The following is a 20,176-nucleotide window of genomic DNA, read 5'->3' as shown; positions in this document are numbered from 1 at the left end:
CCAGTGGTCCCTTTCAGTGCAAAATGGATTGCTAGAAAAAGATCTAGAAACGCAACTGAGAAGGGTAGCCTAGCTGCAAGCCTACTGTATCAGCCGACTATTCAGCAACTCTCACTATAATAATATGGCTCATCTAGCAGTGGGATAAAGGAGGAGATAAAGAACTCACTAAGAAATTTAGCTGGCTGCTTCATCTGAGCTTGCAATCCTCTGTGGGATACACTGTGCAATTATGCTTGCAGGCCTCACACTGCCTCTAGCTGCATTGCTCTTTCTCCTAACTCCCAACAGACCTGTGGGAACCAAACACCACTGCTTTTGAACTACAGGAATGCATCTTGGGAAAATAGTGTGTGCACCTAGGCACGATATGTTTACACACACACACAGGCGTGTAGAGCAGATGAGAGGAGTTCAAATTAAGATGGGTCTCCTCCTTTCTGACTTCTTCCTTCTCTTTCTGATAAATTATTTTCTTCTAATCCCCTTCCCTGTTATTTCTTTACACACACACACACACACACACACCTTGTACAGACATGGCATTTTTTGTTCATGCCAGCTGCCCTGTGCATCCCTGAATCTGAACTCATATGGTCAAACAGAATGTCTCAGCTGAGCAGTCACAGTTAGCAACCAGCAGCAACATCTGTGACAGTGGAAGTAAAAAAAAAGTGTCCCAGCACTCTGAAAATCACTGCTGACTAGTACCCATTATTGCTTCATTCTCACATTACACATATACATCTAAGCAATTTTTAAAAAATATATATTGATTGCAGTTTTTAAATTGACAATGGAGGGACCCTGACCAATGCTGAGAAACACTCAATTCAGGAGGAGTAATTGCTTATACTGCACTGGTCTTCAGCTGGTGTGTCTTAGGCTGATCTAAGGTAGGTTATAACTAAATCAGATATATGGCAAAAGATTGCTAAATTGGGCCCCCAAATACATAATTGGGTTAAAAGTGGGTCTTTGGTCTGAAAAAAGTTGAAGGGGACCTGGCTTAGGGAACATATTCTGTCTTCAAAATGTGGGAGCACACAGAAAGAAAAATTAATAGACATCAGCCACAGCAGCTACAGCAGACACACATACTAAAAACTATCTTTATAGAGAGACGAAAGTGGTAATTTATTTATAAGCAGCTACTAGAAACCTCAGAGCCAAGATGGGTAAATTAGAGTTCCTTGTACCAAAGGAGAATACAGATTATAGTGGGTCTATCAAAAACCTAGTGAAAGAATTGGAATCCATGGGATATTGTTTATCCCAGGATTGGGAACAAAATCTATAGAAAAGGCAGAGCAGGTCTTACTCAAAGTGAGGTTGCTGTGCATGGCAAAGAAGGCATAAACTGCAATAGCTAGAAATCTCACAAGAAAGACATTTAATCCACTTAATCAATATGGGTAGGAGTTCAAGATCACAAATTCAACATGGTGTGCAGGTATATTATTAAACACACAAACAAAATCCCAGCACTGACACTGAGAGTTTAAAAAGCTCCAAGGATGCAGCAAATGGGGAGAGTCTGGGGCCCATTATACTTCCTTGCATCGATTCCCCTGTCAGCCACACTCTGAAACCAAAGCCGGCTTCATAAGCCCTCCACTATATGAGAGCTGTGCTTCTATCTAAGGAAGACCTTACCTTGGCAGGTCTTTCATAGCTAGGAGCAGAGCTCTTAAAATAATGACCTGAGGCTGTGGAATCATCTCTAGCCACCCTCAATCCAAGCTGGCAGGCTATGTGCATCCTTGTCTACTTTGAGGAAATGCTGTAAGACTTATTTATGTCATCGGGCTTTGAGCTTTTCTGGTTAATAACAACTATGTTTATTTAATTTATTTTTATAAGCATTTATATACCACTTAATATTTCAAAAATCTCTAAGCAGTGTACAGCATATGCGCAAGTGACAAACTAGAGTGGGCACCCCCAAACTCGGCCCTCCAGCTGATTTGGAACTACAGTTCCCATCATCCCTGACCACTGGTCCTGTTAGCTAGGGATGATGGGAGTTGTAGTCCCAAAACAGCTGGAGGGCCAAGTTTGGGGTTTTATTCAGTATAGTTTATTCTTGCTGTCTTTATCTTCTGTAAGCCATCTCTACCTTATGGGAAGGCAGTCTATAAATACTACAAATGCAGAAGAACATGAAATAATTCTTATGTGACTATAACTTAACCTGAGCTGGGTCAACATAAAGCTGTTTCATAGCAAAGAGATTAAGGTTTGTAGTAATGGAGTGATTCTGGACTCGACAAGAGGTTGCAAACTGAGCCTTAAGATAATAATGACATAACCATGATAATAATTAATAAAAAACACCGTTGAGCCCACCACGCCTGTCATTGGTAAGTTCCTTGGCTGTCTACATCTTCACGCCTTGTTTCTCTAGATAGATGGTACATTTTTCCTCTAGCAGAAAATTGCCAGTGTCTGTAGCTGAGAGCTCTTTGCATGCTTAATGGGTCTTCTGATGATCCTTCTCTCCTTTTACTACTGATTAAAAAGAATGGAAGAATGGGAACTGTACCCTTGACAAATCCACACTTCAACATAATCTCTCTCTTGCCCTTGCCTCCCTTCCACTTCTTCTCCATCTCACCTCTGCATTTTAGCACAGAAAGCCCTCAGCATATGGACTGATACAGGGAGGGACTTACTTTGGGGCCACGGGAATAAAATGGTGGCAGAAAGAGGGGGCAGCATGTGTATAGTCTTAGGGTGAGGCCAACACCCTCTTAAATTCACAAGGGCCTCAACTGCCTCACATTTTTCTGGTAAGAATTTTCCACTTTTTATCTTGAGATGGTTTGAAATGAATACAAATACTGCTTAAGTTTGCTTCCTTCCCTCCTATTCTTTCACTGGAAAATGATGTGAATTTTCATTTATGTGCTCATAAATCTGGAAGTGTCATTTACCCAGAATACTGTGTATTTGTAGTTCTCTGGTCAGAATAGAAGACTTAGTTCACACATGCATGTTAATCAAAGGATAAATGCAAATCCAAATGCCATTACAAATAGATCTGTTATTTTTTTTTAAAAAAGGTAAAGGACCCCTGACAGTTAAGTCCAGTCACAGATGACTCTGGGGTTGCGGCGCTCATCTCACTTTGCAAGCCGAGGGAGCCAGCATTTGTCCACAGTTTTTCCGGGTCATGTGGCCAGCATGACTAAGCCGCTTCTGGTGCAATGGAACACCAAAACCAGAGCAGCGCACGGAAATGCCGTTTACCTTCCCGCTGGAGTGGTACCTATTTATCTACTTGCACTTTTTGGCATGCTTTCGAACTGCTAGGTTGGCAGGAGCTGGGACTGAGCAACGGGAGCTCACCTTGTCGCGGGAATTCGAACCGCCAAACTTCTAATCAGCAAGCCTGAGAGGCTCAGTGGTTTAGACCACAGCGCCACCCACACATCAAATGCACTGGGCGCAGTCTATGAAGCCTCACCCAATAAGAACCTGCAAACCTGTAGTGAGTGGACCATGAGATGGTTAGCATGGCCAGATAATCATGGTATCCTTCTGAGCCAATTTAGTGGAACGGATACTGGAGGCACTTTTTTACAGTGGTTCCAATCCTATCTCTACGGTTGTTTCTGGAAAATAGCTCCTGGATCCATCTTTGGTATTAGAGGCTCAGGGGACTTCAGTGGGTAGGAGTGTCTTCTACTAGCTTTGGCTGATAAAAAGAGCTACAGCTGTTTCTGGACCAGGATAGAATGACCATTGTTGTCCATATGCTGGTAACCTCAGGCTGGATACCGCTATGCACTCTGAAGGGGGCTGCCCTTCAAGTTGGTCCAGAAGCTGCAGTTGGTGCAAAATGTGGCTGCTCAACTGCTCACTGAGGCAGGATATCAGCAACACACTCGGCTTTTGGAAGAATTAAACTGCCTGCCAGTTTGCTACTGGGTTAAGTTCAAGGTGCTTCTTTTAGTGTATAAATTGAGACCACAATGTCTGAAAAATCATCTAACCCCTTATGTCTCTACACTCTGCAGGTGAGGGCTTCCTGCAGATACCATCTTATCAGAAGGTCTGTTCCACACAATGTAGGATATGAGCTTTTAGTGATGTGGCATCTGAGCTTTTCAGTGCCTGCTGAGGACCTTCGTTGTTCAACAAGCCTTTTAAGTAGAGATCATTCCCAATCTGTACCTGTACTGGAACTGTTGTTAACACGCTTTTATTGCTTTATCAATTTGACTCTTTTGGGAGGAAGAGCAGGGCATACATTTAATAAATAAATTTAATAACGCTCTCCCTTGCTTCCCTCCCCCACCCTTCCCTGAAAGGGGAAATGCTCCGTGCAAAAGAAAATTAATTCCTTTGGTTTTTCTTGGCCTCTAATGAACTGCTGCAGAAGGATGAAAGGGAGGAAAGAAATCAGACTTAGTGGCAAGCTAATGAAAAGTGAAAAGGCATTCAAAGCCATCAGTGCCTCTACAAAACCATCCGGGTGAAAATGCATCAAGCTATGCTCACAGGAAGGGAGAGCAGAATACCTCAGAGGGCCACCATAACACTGACAGCAGAACCCTGTTGATGGTCTGAAGGCACACGATACAATTCCTTTTGTGCTTGAACTAAGCAGGTCTGGCCCCATGAGCAGCCTCGATGAGGGGCTGTCAGAACCAATGAGCTCTTTGGTAGAAGAGCAGAGCAAAGATATAATCAGCATATTAATGATGCCTTGATAGCTACCTGACCACTCAGCCACACACTGCTAAGGCTCTGCTTGCCCTATGAGACAAGCCAAAAACCAGTGCTGAATGATCTAAAAGGAAAATACAGATCTGTCTTGGCTCTTTACTTTGCAGTCTTCAGGAAAGAAACAGGCAAGTGGATCCTCCCCACCTCCCACTCCAGTCTTTCACAATGTTCTGGTGTACTCAGCCTAACCTCGTCCCATTGAGCATCAGTGGATCAACAGGGAGCTTGGCAGCCACATCAGTAGGCAAGTCAAGAGTCAAAGTAATGTGAAGTAGAGAAAACAGATGTTAAGACATAACCCTTAAAACTGACTTGCCTCATCATTGTCCTTGATCGGCCCTGTTACTCATGCATAGCAGCTTCTGCAGCCGCAGCTCACACCATTTTAATTTAAATGTAGCATACAAGAAAGCAGCCTAAACATATATTCCTCCCCCCGCCAAAAAAATCCGAAGCATATAATCTGCAAACGGCAGGAACAGGCAGATCATTTCCATTAGTTTCTTATGTAGTAAAAACCACCATTTACACCCAAAGGATATCATTATATTCAAATTCTAAAAGACAGTCAGAAGTACTTGAAATTCATAGTTTGGGGGAAAGTCACTCAGGGGTATACACTGCTATGTTTTCACATAACAAAAACAACTTAGTGTGTGCATGCGTGCATGTATACTCTCGCTCACGCGCTCGCGCGCACACACACGAGGAACGAATTGTTCGAATGAGCTGAAGGGTGAGAGACCTGCAGTGAATTACAGTCACAAACACTCCTGGCAACTGTTTGGAATTCTAAGCAGTTTGCGCTCCCTCTGAAAACACTCTCTCCACTCCTTTGAGAACAACAAAGGTGGCAATTGTTGCTACACCCCCATTCAGACTTCAGAATCATGACGGAAAATACTGCTGGGCTTTGTGTTCAGAGTTCAAAAGTGTCTCAGCAACTTCTTAAACGCAGCTCAACTGCGGCTCCTGCTTGGCGGGCTTTAAACATATACACGCCATTGCACAAGTGCAATGTGACACACTTATATGTGCCATCCTGTCAAGGATCTCAAATTAGACAAGCACATTGAAAAAGTCAGTGGTTGGGTCAGAGGCAGGTCAATTACATCTACATCTCTTTCACCAATTAGAAAACCGAGGCTCATGGAGCCAAGTTTGATTTGTCCAATTCCTCTGAGGGTACATACTCAGCAACAAACATACCCTATTTTCTTATTGACTCCCTCTAACCACTTTTACATTCAACATCAGGGTAACAAAAGGGTGCAGTATCACTAGGCTTAAGTGTAGCCTTATGGGGGCTGAATTGTGAAATCTAACTGGAATCAGGGACTGAAAAGTTCTGCAAGACTAATTAAGTCAAGCCCAGGAATGTGATCTTATATACTTACTGATATTATCTGCTGAGAATATAAAATATATATAAGCATCTAATAATCAGGGAGTCCACAGAAATCTACAAAGTGAGTGATATAAGAAGCCATTTGAATATTTTTACCCAGCTTCCTGCCAATGAAGAAAATGGGAGAAAAACTTCCCTTCTGGCTTCATAAGACAGACTAAATGAATTATTAGCCCACTGTCCTGTTTCTGATGAAGGTCAATTCTGGATGGAAACTTTACAACAAAGTTTCTCCACTCCTTGAGGCTTATGGAATCGCAGTCTAGCTCTACTGTTTTGATGGAGAATATAATGTAAAGGGAAAAGAGTCTATTGCACTAAGTAGGCAAATGGTGAACAACATAACTCTCTGAAGAAATGTCCTTACCATGACCATGGATTTCTGACTCACTATGACATGTGACTGGAAAATAAGAGTCTTATCCCTTGATAAACAGTCCTTTCAGCAAAAACTTTCATATCAGTTTAGTAACTTTGGCTCTGAAGATGACAGAGCCCAATATCTCATGGCTGCTCCCTACATTACATTTATGGGCAGCAGTAGTGTTCCCATATGGCATTCCACCGTCTAGGATCATCTTTAAGACTTGGGGAGTTTACTTGCCATGGAGATATTCCTGAGCCACGTGTTTAACTTTTGTTTAATCATTAATGCAGGTCCACATCTTTCTCAGCAGCAGACATGTGCCTTAACGTATCATATTTTTGACACAGAATAATAGAATCGAAGACATGAGTGATCTACATAAGCATTTACGTTCCACATTAAGGTAGCACTGGAAGCATAAAAATCAAGCAATTGTGAAGCCATTTCAGGTATAATAGTCCAATGCATTACTATGGTCTGATCAAAGTCATTAAAATGTCTCTGAGAAATGTATCTGCACAACCTAAAGAGACCTGCCTGGTAGTAAGTCAGATCAGTAGTCCATCTAGTCTAATATTATCTGCTATGGTTGGTAACAGTTATCCATGTTCTCTTTTTCAACTTTGCAAGCTGGCATCTTGAAATGAATATGACTGAACATCCAAGGTGACTAGGACTTTCTGCATATATTGCATAGGGGGCATTGTCAAAGATGGGGCACCAAGTCTTCAATGAAGCTAGGAAGACAATCTTACTCAGCTACGAATGATCGCCAAAGAAGAAGACCAGTATGAATGAAATTGGTATGATTACCAATATGATACAGGGTGCTTTTTTCCTCTTTTTGTAGTCATACCAGACTGACTGACAATCTCCACAAAGAAAGCCTCCATTTCTGAATCATATTACTATTTGGCCTTATTTCAGATTGAGATTCATACAAGAATGGAGGAACAGAAAATGCTACAGATAGGAATCAATGACAACACTTTGTGGGCGCTTTGCTACAAATGCATAATCTAAGAATTTGTCACAGCTGTAAAATGCATCCAAGAGTAATTCTAGAGTAACATCAGGTCAGTACTGAAGCGGGCTGGCCCCATACAAAAGCTTCAGAGCACATGCTTGTGATGTGTCAGTCAACCATTTGTCCATCGTTTTCTTAAGAGCTAGCTTTCACTCACCAACAGAAAAGGAACAGGTGTAGCACCTGTTAGGGTCTGTTTTCTTGAGAATGGCAACATCAAGTAATAATTTGCACATGTTAATAAACTGCCACTTGAAGGCCTTTATATTCTGCAACTATACACTGAGGTGCCCACTCACAAACAGCCTGCTTTTCACCCTGACCTGTTTATTCAACAGTCTGATGGAGCCTAAACAATTTTAAAAGCTTTTGCTTTCCTTCTCTGTCATCACACACACACACACACACACACACACACACTGCAAAGACGTCAAACAGTTGCTACGGGCTGGGATTAACCACATGTAGTGTCATACAAATGTTCTGCAGGCCCCTTGCTCCCTGAAAATGGCAACAAGAGCGAGGGAGCAAAGAAACCAAATTAATTAATTCATCATAAAGCAAATGCAAATCTCCTCATTTTATCTGCCAACCAAAGGCATGCATTATTCAACAGCCTAGCGCTGGCAACGAAGACATGCAGAGAAGGGCTAGCTAGCCGTTGGGGCTGCCTTTGAGTAAGCAGATGACCCAGCAGGGAGCTAAGCAGTCCTGGTAACTGTTCCAGAGGCAAGAAATCCTCGCTTCATCTGGACACCTAACGGGCCCAACACACTCATGCTCAATAAAGTGCAGGATGGAATTCTCCACTGCTGACAGAAGCTAATGCTGACTGTATATTCTGGGTCAAACAGAATTAAAACTTTCCTCCCTCTGCTTGTCAGAAGGTGAGAGAAGACTTGTTTTGCTTCATGCAAGACATAATTGTCGCTGCAGCTTTTGCATTGTCATCATTCTGTTTCAGCCCAGGTTGGCCTGCCTGCTTGCAGGAGTGTAAACACAGCTCAGGAAATCATTCTACACAGGACCTGCTGCTCTGTATAATTCCCTGGCCTTGTTTCAACATGTATAGGTTGCTGTTTAAGCTGCAGGAAAGCACCGGCAAGGTGATTTCAGGATTAACTCTGACACTTCTAGCAATGCCAACACAATGCTGAATCCTGCATCACAAACACATTTTGGTTTTCGCATAGGCATTTTCAAACATGGCATACATACACACAGAGAGAGAGAGATTTTCTGTGTGTACAATGGCAAAGCTATTTTGACCAAACACAAGGAAACACATACACACAAAAAAACTTCTTGTTTGGCTAGTTTCTGTTGAGAAGAGAATATGCAAGATTTTGAGCTTTGAAGAAAGTGGTGGGAGGGTTGACGTTAACAGTGGGGGTGCAATTTAGAAGCACGCACACACATTGACCCAGTTTACGCATAACTCTAAGCTAAACCATCACTAAGCGTGTATATGTATGCATATAGATGCTCACATCAAAAATCCTGGCCACTTCGCTCTCCCTGGTCCTGATGCTGTTGTGCTACTTGAAGCTAAGCCACAGTTAGGCTTAGCTTTATGTCTGAATCCAGGCTCATAGTTTGTCTCTGCCAGACAAACCAGGAGTGAAATAAACCATGAGCCTGGGATTGGATATAATGCTAAGACAAACCATGGTTTAGCCCTGGATAGCACAGTAGCAGCAGGAACCTGCATGTTTGCTCGTTCACACTAAGCCCTGGCATTCTGTTGGATCTGGACCATTGGATTTCAGTTATAATGTGATCATTTCTTACAACTTTTCCCTGTTATTTGTGTTATACATTATTTAAGCTGATTTTAATATTGGATTTTTACATTGTTTTAGCCTGCTCTAGGACCTTATGGTGAAGGGTGGGTTGGAAATCAAATGAACAACAACCTGGTAACATTCAGATGTCATAGGACTCCAACTCCCATCATCCCTGGCTCATAGTCATGCTGGCTGGGGCTGACAGGAGTTGAGTGCAACATTTTGAGGACACCAGGCTTGGAAAGGTTGCCTTAGATATACCTCTGTTTTTTACTTTTAAAAGAAACCTCAATGAAGATTCTTAAGGTAAAGTATTGAGAGTGGGGCAATTTTATCCTGAACATATCCAAGTATTCTTCTGACTTTCCTGTGAATCTTGCTCCCCAGCCCACAACCCCCAAACCTAAAATGATGTATTTTTGCAGAAGAACAAAAAAGAGAAAAGGGGAATGAGTCATGCTCTCTATTTTTGTAAAATCAGGTTGAAGTTGCAATAGGGAAACTCGTGTCTTCCCTGCCCCCACTTTGCTTGATGAAGCTCTTTGTGGAGGATATGCCCAAGTCCTTCCTTTGCATATTACCCCCAAAGTGCAAACAGTGGTAGCATCTGATCCTTCTTTGAAATGTCCCTGTCCTCTTAGGCAAAGAAACATACAGTTTCTGCAGGAAGCACAGCACCCTGAGGAGAAGACACTCAGAAGCTTGACAGGATGGATCAAGGTCCCTTACTTGCATCTTTATGTGGTTGGAGCACAACGAACACACATCACAACCTGTTTATTTATGTAGCAATTTTATATGCTGCTCTTCAGACAATAGTCTCTCAGAGCAGCTAACATAAATTTAAAATAATAAACTATCTATAAACCAGTAATCAGTCACATAAAAATAAAACCAGAGTGGCAGAGCACATAACAAACGTATTAAGACAACGCAGGAAAAAAACTAAACTAAATAGCCTGGGCAAATATAAAAGTATCATGTGGTGACAAAAAAAGAATCAGCCTCAGCACCAGGTTAGACTCCTTTGGAAGAAGTCTTTGAGTGCCACAACTAAAAAGGTCTAACAGGGGTTCACGAATGCCATATCTAACTACCCATCTGATTAAAACTAAAAGACTCGGCATATGCAAAAGTTTTTGTCTGGCACCTAAAAACAAAGCAGTGATGGTGCCAAGCATACTTCCCTGGGGAGACAATTCTACAAAAGGGGTGCCACTACTGAGAGGCCCATTCTCAGGTTAATTCATTAATATTTGCTGAACACAATAAATCTGTACCTAGCAAATTCATTGATTTTTCTGAGAAAGTCTGTCTGCAGGCGTGCAGCAGCAAGCCCAAATTTCACACACTGGTACTTGTTACGATACCAAAGGGAGCTCATAAAGACAGTTGGGCCTGCACTCTGCATCCCATACAATCTGTATTAAAGCATGTAGTTAGGAGCATGAAAGTGCAGCCTGCCCCAGGTGCCACTGCAAATAGAAGCTCCCATCACCAATTTCACCACTGTTCACCACCTATCCTGGTGTTGGGATTTGCTTTCAAAAAAAAGTTGGAAGTCCATACAAGAGTACCATTCACAAAGTAGAATTAAAACGTAGAACAACTGAAGATTAAATCTAAGGGGTTTTGTTAGACCTTTAAAGTTGTGCTATGTTTTGATGCAGAACCAATGGTAATGTTTCCTGTGTTACCTGTTTTGAGATGATTTACTGACTATTTTAAAAGTTATCCCTCCCTCAAGCAAGCCTCCAGGATAGGATAGGATAGAAATGTCAAAGAAACAGCAAATGTATAAGCAGAGATCTGAGGATGTTTCAGCCACTAAAGACAGTATAGAGGTAGGTACTCTCAAATGAAGTCCATTTGAATTAACTTTATCCACTCTTAACTCTGTTCTGATAGTTTTGCTGCTAGCAATGTAAGGGCAGCAGAATTAGATTGTTTGTTTCCTTCTGCAAAGAAGAAATTAAGCCCTGTGTAAACACAGACAGCCTACTCTTCTCTCTACTTTCTTGAGAAGTGACTCGGCGAAGCTGTCACGGGTCCAACTTTTGAGCATGTTTTTATCGTACAACAAGGGAGGAAACACTGATATAAACCAAGCGTGTGTTTTGATAAGACACCAGCTGTCTTTGTGGTCCCTATGTTTCCCTCTGTCTCGCTTGTTCACTCCCAAAGACAGTAGACTGCCAGCCTAGCTCTATGTTGAGATTGCAAACAAGTACAGTCTCAGGCTGGTCCAGGGGCTGATATACACTGATAGAACCTCTTGCTTCCCTTACAGCAATAAAGGTGCAATGAAAATGCACCAAGTTCCTTAGTGGTGCTGTGTTCTGCTTATGTCTTCTCTTGACCTTTCACATAATAGATTGATGAACAGAATTGAGGGGAAATGAACATGGAAGGGGGGGAATCAAGATCATTCTTCAAATTCAAAAGTATATTCCACCCTGCCAATCCCCAGCATTCCAAATTATAGATGCTGTTGGGTTTAGTTTTTTTTTTAATTTTTAAAGTATTGTTTTTAACAACTTGATATTTATTATTGCCTTGAAATTCATCTTTTGAAAATTCATCTTAAAAAAAGACTTTTACAAATTCAAAAAGGAAATCAAACTATTTTCAAAATTATAGATTCTAGACATGATTACTTTTCTTTTTGGTCTAGATGTACAGGAATGGGGACTGAATGAAGACTGGAATGCCCACAGTGCAATTTAGGATTGAGAGGAATAAAGTAGTTAAATTAACTTAGTGGGTGGTTATTCTTCCTCTTCCCTTCCCATGTCTTTCCCCCTTTTTCTATCACTTCTCTTAGATTGCAAGCCATAATTTAGAAATATCAATCACCTTGATTTCTTTGGAATAAAGAAGCCATATAAAGGCAATTAACAAGGCATAGGCAACCTTTGACCCTCCAGATGTTTTGGACTACAATTCCCATCATCCCTGACCACTGATCCTGTTAGCTACGGATTGTGGGAGTTGTAGGCCAAAACATCTGGAGGGCTGAAGGTTGCCTATGCCTGCAATAAACAGACATATTTTTTTTAAAAAAAACATATTATCTGTGTCTAAAAGATTTTACCTTCTTGAGGCCCACAGAACAAAGCTTCCTCAAGGGGTATTTATAATTGCCTGTAATATTACATAGCCTATTATAAGGATAAATGTAAAGTCAACTGGAAATATAAAATAATGTATTCTTTAAAAGTATGACCAATGTAAGAAAATGCATGAAAAACTATCTGTCCAAAGACCTATTAGATGAAGAATGTAATATTCAACTGAATCATTTGGGCATTGTTCCAACTAAGGAAACCAAAGCAGCAAAGTTATTATGAAGAGCTTCCACTGAAATGAATGGGATAGCTGCTTTCAGTGTGACAGTTCCGGCTAACTTTTGCAATTAAGATCACAATGGAACGATTCTTCACAGTAAGACCAGGGGTGGGGGAAGCAGAACATTGCTGGGGAAAAGTAACAGGTAGCCAACACTCAAAGTTAAGGCTTACCAGAGATGTAGAACAGACATGGGACTATCAGAGCCAGCCCACCCATGAGGCTAGGTGAGGCAACAGCCTCAGGCAGCAGGATTCACAGGGGCAGCAGATCCCAATGTCAATCTTCCCCTCCCCACTAGTTCCTGGTGTAGATCTTTTGTCAACCCTTCTTCCCTGGCTGAGGGATGTGTGTGCCATTTTGGGGTCTACCTCAGGTGTCAAAATTTCTTGGGCTAGGGACTATAGTTCAAATTGCAAAACAAGACCATGGTTGTAATTGCATACCCAGTTACCTGAGGGTATGCCCCACTGAACCCACTGGGATTTTATTTTGAGTAGGCATCTATAGCATTGCATGGTGAAGGGCATAATTAAGGAAATGGTTAGGTACTGTAGAACAAGGTGAGCTGTAGATCAGAAATGCAAAGACTGACTGGCCCCCAGTGAAAAGAAAAGTAAAACCTGAATACTGGCTCTGAATAGGGGAGCAGCATGCTAGAAATGTTTATTCTTAAATAGTTCTGCACTACTTTAATGTGCAAAGTGCAGCTTCGCCGCTGCCCCCCCTTATCCTCCCTCATTCATCTTCATCCTGACCCACTTTACATCATGGAAGAGTTGGGATTTGTACCCACACTGGCTCACACTCATTCTCAGTAAAAGCCGGCAAGTCTGCCTTGGATGGGAGGGAGAACAGAATGGCAGGTCAAGGCTGAAGCATTCTTAATGATGCTCATTTGCTGCCATCTGAGCAAGGGCGTACGCTCAGGGCAACAAAGCAATGCTCATAATGAGGACAAAGCTTCCCAGGCCTGAGCTGTCAGCTAATGTCTGAAGAAACACAGAAAGGACTACAAGGAAGAGTTCAAGATCAGCAGGAGTGCTTGGGTCATGGCCAAGCCCTCCAACCCTTGCAGAAAAATGAAAAGAGTGTGATGCGCTGGAAGTCACTTACTACACATAGGGTCTCATTTCATTTACTTTAAAGCAGTGCTTAATTTCTAAGAAGAGGTGGCTAGGTTTGACACCTGCCTAGAACACTATCTGATCTGGAAGTTCTGCCCCTTAACCCCATGTATGTAGGACTAAGCAGTGCTTACTTGGTGGCAAGGAAAAGGTGCTTACCACTTTGTTCTAACTTCTCATATATTTCAGCACCCAGCACTGGACCACAAAGACATGTTCTGGAGCTGAGGCCTGGCACAAACATTCAACAGCCCATTAGGTAGTTTGGGTACCATCTTGCCATCAAAGCGTTCTTCATTTTTAAGGAAATGTCCTTCATTACTCCACAGCATCCTATAGAGCAGGGATGAGGAACCTGTGGCCCTCCAGATGTTTCTGGACTACAACTTCCATGATCCTTGACCTATGGCTAATGGGAGCTGGAACCCAACAATAGGTGGTGGGCCCCAACTATACAGCACATAATTTTACTTTCAGAGAATATCAAACACAGCTCCATAGCACCCCACCTTTCATTGACAAAAGATCCAATGAATGTGATTCCTTTAGAGGAGAGCTGGGCTTCTCAAGGCTACCAGGCTAATTTCACGCAGGTGGCAATGAGTGGAGTGGGGGTGGAAGTAAGATTGTCATAAACACACATACCCCCTCTTGATTATCATCAACCCACTCTGTTCTCTGTCTTATGAAGGAAGTGAGAGAGAAAAAGAGAGGAGCAGTGATCAAGATGAGAGTAAGTGGCGTTGGCCCTGCTCTCTTAACACTAGGATGTGACCTCCAAGGATTTGCCTCCTAGAGAATGCAGCCTTCAAAGAAAAAGAAAAAAAGGTCCTCTCCTTGCTCTAAAATGTCAAAGCAATCATGTATGCAGGGTGATGGGGAACTTGCTACCACGTGCTATGCTGAGTTTACTTCCAAGGGGCACCCCAAGCTACAGAATCAAGTATCTCAAGATACCTGCATGGAAGGTGGGTTCCCCGTGCCTCCTTGGCTTTTAGTCATAGGCAGCGACAGAAAAGTATCTCCCCCCACTTCACCCCATTGCTGGACCCCTGCAGATGGAAAGGCACTTTTCACATACAGTAAAAGCATTGCTAGAGAATGAACTTTAAATTTAAATAAGGGAGCAGTCCTAAAGCACACTTATTTGAAAGTTAACCCCATCAAATGAAGTAACAGGACTTACTTTGGAGGAGAGGTGTCTATCCTTATCTAAAATACACCCATTGTTCCTCTTTCAGAAATATGTGGAGCAAAGCTCACTCACCCCCCCATTGGCATTTAACTCTTTCTGTGCCCCCTCCCATTGCTGCCACTTTCTTGTGTACTGTACCTCCCTGTTGGATTGCAGGAAGGGGGCACGAACATCTGTAGGGGGCGCTAAGCGCTAGCAGCAGCCAGAGGAGGGGAAAATGACTTACGGTAAGAAACCAGATTTAACACTCCCTTGGCTGATAGTCAAGGGAAGGCTCGCATTTTTAGAACTTCAGCAGCCCCCTGGATTAACACTTTGCTGCCCGAAAGATGGCAACAAAACTAAGAAACGCATACAGGAATTTTCATCGACAGCCAGTATTTATTAAAAAATATCTATATTCAAGGGTGGGGGGCAGGCAGTGGTCGATACTGCACCAGTCCAATTGCTTCTTGGTTCCCCCACTCCCCGCGCGCCCCTCTCTACCTTCTAATGCTTTCTTTAAGAACCTTTTTCCTTTGTTCTCTCTGGCACTATGCGTAACACTCCCCCAACAATCTAGTTCCTATTATTTTCTGTGCGCTTCCCCCCACTCCTCTCAAGGAATCAGTACCCGAGACACAGCAAGAGAAGCCAGGCACCACGACAGAGTGCTTCCATTTAGGAGCCCCGGCGAGCTGCCTGACAACTTCATCAAATAAAATTGAGAGAGGCGGGGCCATTCCGCTGCTGGCAATTTCCAACTTGGATTAAGCCGCACGCCGGAAACCGGGTGGCGGGGGTTGCTTAGGAAAATCCTAAATAAGACTACAGGCTTGGATCGGAGATGTTTGTTAAGGGGCTCTCTCTGCAATCTTATGTACGTTTGTTTAGCAGCAAGCCCCCCCCCAACTGCAACGGAGCTAACTTCTGAGTAGACACGTTGCACGTGCATGCAATCCTGCTGCGTGTCTCCCGCTGGCAAAGGAGCAGCGGGATTGTTTGTGTCTGGTGCGCTTCCTCAAAGCTAGTGCGGGTCAGGAGACAACAAGACTCAGTGCTGTACAGCAGGGCTCGGTTATACGGAAGACGAGCGCCTTTGCGCATATAGACCAACTGCCCACACAGCTCTCGGTTAACACTGACGCAACCCCATCCCCCTATACATTGCGGGGGGCCGCTTCCAGAGCAGCCGGGCGACTTCTACAATAGGCCTTAAACACCTCTTATTCTCAAATCAGAAAATCTGCCGGGGGGCGGGGGGAAGAGAGAACAATCAAAATCAAATTGCCCCCCGCGCCGCCACTCCTGAAAGGAATGAAACTCTGCTGGCGAGGGGAGCCCAGAGGAAACGAAGGATTGCCCTTCCACGCCTCCGATCAGGCCAATGGCCCACCTAGTCCAGCATCCTGTTCTCCAGGATGTGTCCAGCCAGATGCTTCGAGGGGAAGCTGCCTGCAAAGGAGGACCTGGAGAGAACGGCATTCTCCCCCTCGCGATTCCCAGCAGCGGTATAGGTGCTGGGGCTAAAGGAAGTGCATCTGCCGAGAGGTTGTCCCACCCGTTCTTGGTTCTAATAGTGCTTCCTCGAACCCTGTTTCCCTGATCCGTACTGCCGAGAAAAGGCGCGCGCGGCACAGTCCCTCTCTGGGTGTTCCCCGCCCCTTTTGTGGGACAAGTAGAATCTTCCGTGTAGGGCCAGAGTCTCGCAGTTAGGGAAAACGAGAGAAATAAATTGGGGGGGGGGGGAGGACGCAGCCTTTCCCCAATTACATTTCATGTTAGGAAACGAACGTGTGGAAACGCTTCTGTCCCTCGTCATCTCCAAGTTTCCATACACACCCTCCCACCTCCAGTGAGGCCGAAGAGGAACGCAGCGCCCCAGAGGGAGCCGCTGACGACCCGGTTCTTCGCCGCTCCTCCGGCCATAGCAGAAGAGGCTTCTAGTAAATGGGCGAGGGGTGGGGGAACCTCTCAGGTTTCACCGGCTCCGAAGTCTGCCGCCAGGGTCAGACGAAGCGCGCACAGGAGGCAGCCTCTCTCGGAAGGATCCCCCTCGCCGCCCGCTGCTCCCGCCTCCCGTTCCCGACATCGCTGCCCTTCCCTGCGCCGCGCGCGCACGCGGAGCGCCGGGGAGAAAAGAGAAGCCCCTCTTTGCTTTTCAAACCCCTCGTTCCCGCCCAGGCCGGCTCCCGGTCGTCAAGCCCTCAGAAGAGCCGCTGCTTCTATCCTGGCGCCTTTCCAACGGCGGCGGAAATAACAACAAACCACCACAACAACACAACAAAAGCCCTGAGGCGGGAAAGTCCCTTCTGGGTTTCTCTCCCTTCCCCCCACCCCGCTGACGGGAGAGGCAAAGGGGTTCAGCGCAGTCACGCGCGGCCGGAGAAGGAGGGAGACGGACTGAGGCGTTGCGCTCGAAGGAGCTTTTTTTTTTCCGCTGGGAAACTTCTCGCCTTTTTTCCCTTTTCTTTTTCCCCCTCCTGAGCAGAGAATTGATCTATGGGAAAGGGAGGGGTGGGGTGGGCGACGGACGGAAGGAAGGAAGGAAGGGAGAGCCACGGAGCTTCTCGGCCGAAGCCATGGACTTCCCGCTTCGCCTCGCCCGCCGCCGTCCTCCTCAGGCTACTCCGAAAGGGAAAGGAAAGTGAAGCAGAACCCACCGTGTCCTCCTCGCAGGGAGACGGGGGAGCGGTAGATAGAGATAGGCACGGAGTGGTGCTTGCTGCTGCCATGGAAATGGTGCTCTTGCTGAGCCTGCGAGGCGGACGACGAGGAAGAGGACGCAGGCAAATCCACGCTGGAGGAACTCCACACCGAGCTGAGGATCCATCCCCAAAAGAGGGAGCACATCCACAGGGTCCAGGCGGGACAGCCTCCCGGTGCTGTTCTCAGATCAACGCACCGCATGTTCGAGGCGCAGGGCGAAAGAAGGTGGGGGGGGGGAATATCTATTATAGATAAGCCTACGAGGGACCAAGCAGTTCGAATTCCAGCCGGGGAAAGAGAGTATGGTTCATGATGCCAAGGGCCCCATCCTACCCAGCTGCGGAGGAGAGCGAGGGGGGAAAAGAGTCGCTTCCGAAGTGGGAGTGTGTATGCTATTGGGGGGGGATGGGTGCGGAAAGGGTTAAGCAGCCAACCAACGCAAGAGCGAGCAATTCAAGCTAGATCCTCCCCGGAGCCGGTTCTCTCTCTTTTTATTCTGCCAGGTTCCCCTTAGACGTACCAAGCTTCCAGAGGAGATCCGTGGAGCCACGCATAGCAGGGAGAGAAGGATCTCCCCTCCGCCCCCCCTGTTCTTTCACCTGTCAGGTTCCTCCTCCAAGCTCACAGGATCCTCAAGGATTTCCCCCTGCCCATATCCCCCTTTCTCTCACTTTTAGCTGGAGAGAGGAGGATTCACAAGCGGGGGGCAAATAGCCAGAGACCCCAGAAAGGTTATTAAGTATGTTGTTGTTGTTTGCTTGTTTATCCCAATTCCAAGTTCTTGGCTTTGTTTGGTCTGGCTGCTTCTCCACTGGCAAATGTTGCACTGCAGAATGGCTTGGGCTTCTTTCCTTCACACATGCATACGCGCCTGGGCACACGAGCACACACATGCACCCCTCCAAAAGAAGAAGAAGGAAGAAAAACTGGATCCGCGTTCTCCTCGAATCCAGGCAACTTGGGAGCTGAGAGCTGGTTGACAACACCTTGTGTCCTGGAAGAGAAAGCTTGCCAGATCTTCCCGTGTTAACAGAAGAGGAGAGGAGAAAAAACTGAAGAAGCAAAGGTAAAAGAAAGGGAGAGAGAGGAAAGTCTAGAATCCACAAGAGAGATAGAAACTGAGCTCCCCCTCCTTAATTTCTTTTTTTATATATAAAAAAAGATGGAACAGGGTGCTCAGGGCGAGCTCACTTAAAGTGAAGGCAACTAGGAAGCTCAGGTGAAGTGAAGCAAAGACATAGGGAGCCAAATTCACAAATGAGCGAGCCGCATGCAAATTGGATCACTCCAGAGAGCGAATCAGTGCAGCCCAAACACCCTGCAGAGGGACTGGCTGGTTCCCGGGAAAGGAGGGGCTGAAGTAGGAACCTGCAGTCCCACCTCCTCCATTCATATTATACTGTGTATACTCATAAAGCAACACACACACACACACACAGAGAGAGAGAGAGAGAGAGATTATCTCCCTTTCCCTATAGTGCTACTTTGAATGGTAGAGCTTAAATGAGAGGGAAAGTAGCAAGGAAGGTAATCAAACCCATTAGTCACATCCAGCTTCGGAAAGGTTATTGTAATAATAAATTATCATCAACAGTAATCAATACACATAAAAAAATAACGGTGGCTGGAAGATTCCCCTCCTGAGCTATGTACTACACATGATTCCCCACCCCTTTCATACCTGAAATGCAATAAAAGAGAGCAGCTGATACAACCTGCCTCTGTCTAATTTCCAGTGCATCTGACACCTATGCCTTGAGGTTGGCGGAGGGAGAGAAATCTGTGTGTATATAGTAAACTTTACTAAATAAAAGCCTAAAAGGGGATAGGATGAAGTGAGTTTTAGAGGTATTGAGTATTTCTTTCTCTCTCTCTCTCTCTCTCTCTCTCTCTCTCTCTCTCTCACACACACACACACACACACTGCATTACTTTGTAGGAATCCCCCTCTGTACCAAAATAATATATTCTAGTAACGGAGCTTCTGACTTTAGGATGGGAAAACTAGCCTCTGCAGGCAGAGAAACCCCTTCTTCAGAATGCACGCACAGGACAACAAGCTGATCTACTATCTCAGAACCCCAAAGGACATATTGGCTCCATTCCAGTTCCATCCCAAACCCTTTTTCAAATGGCTTTCTGAAATGTAATTACAGTTTTATTGTTGCTAGCCCCAAAGGAGAAGAGGAAACAAAAGATGCATCTTTATTTAGACAGGGAGACAGAGTTAAAAGCAGGAAGACAGGAGGGGAGACTAAATACTGGCAGAAATTTGGCGGGGTGGGGGGTGGGGAAGGAGACGATGCTGCTTATTTCAAGAGTACCATGCCAGCAATAATAATCATACGTTTTTATTTATACCCTGTCCATATGGCTAGGTTGCCCCAGCCACCCTGGGCGGCTTCCAACACATATAAAAATAATAATCTGATTCAATATAAAATGTCACAATAACTTTAAAATAAATGTGTATCAAATAAAGCAGTATTAAACTA

The 20,176-nt window shown here is 44.7% G+C and overlaps 1 protein-coding gene across 28 annotated transcripts in view; it reads right to left on the bottom strand.

Annotated features, from left to right (window-relative positions):
• NRXN3 (neurexin 3) overlaps positions 1-20,176 on the bottom strand; it is a 1,197,396-nt gene that overhangs the window by 396,637 nt on the left and 780,583 nt on the right. The window contains exon 1 of one of the 28 annotated variants that reach the window (XM_083609473.1): positions 17,636-19,119. The exons of 26 other annotated variants lie outside the window; for them this stretch is intronic. In XM_083609473.1, coding sequence (XP_083465599.1) covers positions 17,636-17,882 — 247 coding nt within the window. In that variant the 5' untranslated portion in view covers positions 17,883-19,119. Of the gene's footprint in view, positions 1-17,635; positions 19,120-20,176 lie in introns of those variants that run through there. One more of the 28 variants, XM_083609474.1, reaches the window with a different exon arrangement.

Source organism: Podarcis filfolensis, assembly GCF_964270895.1.
Source record: "Podarcis filfolensis genome assembly, chromosome: 1".
In the NCBI taxonomy this organism is placed as follows: Eukaryota; Metazoa; Chordata; class Lepidosauria; order Squamata; family Lacertidae; genus Podarcis; species Podarcis filfolensis.
This window is presented reverse-complemented; position numbering and strand designations above follow the sequence as displayed.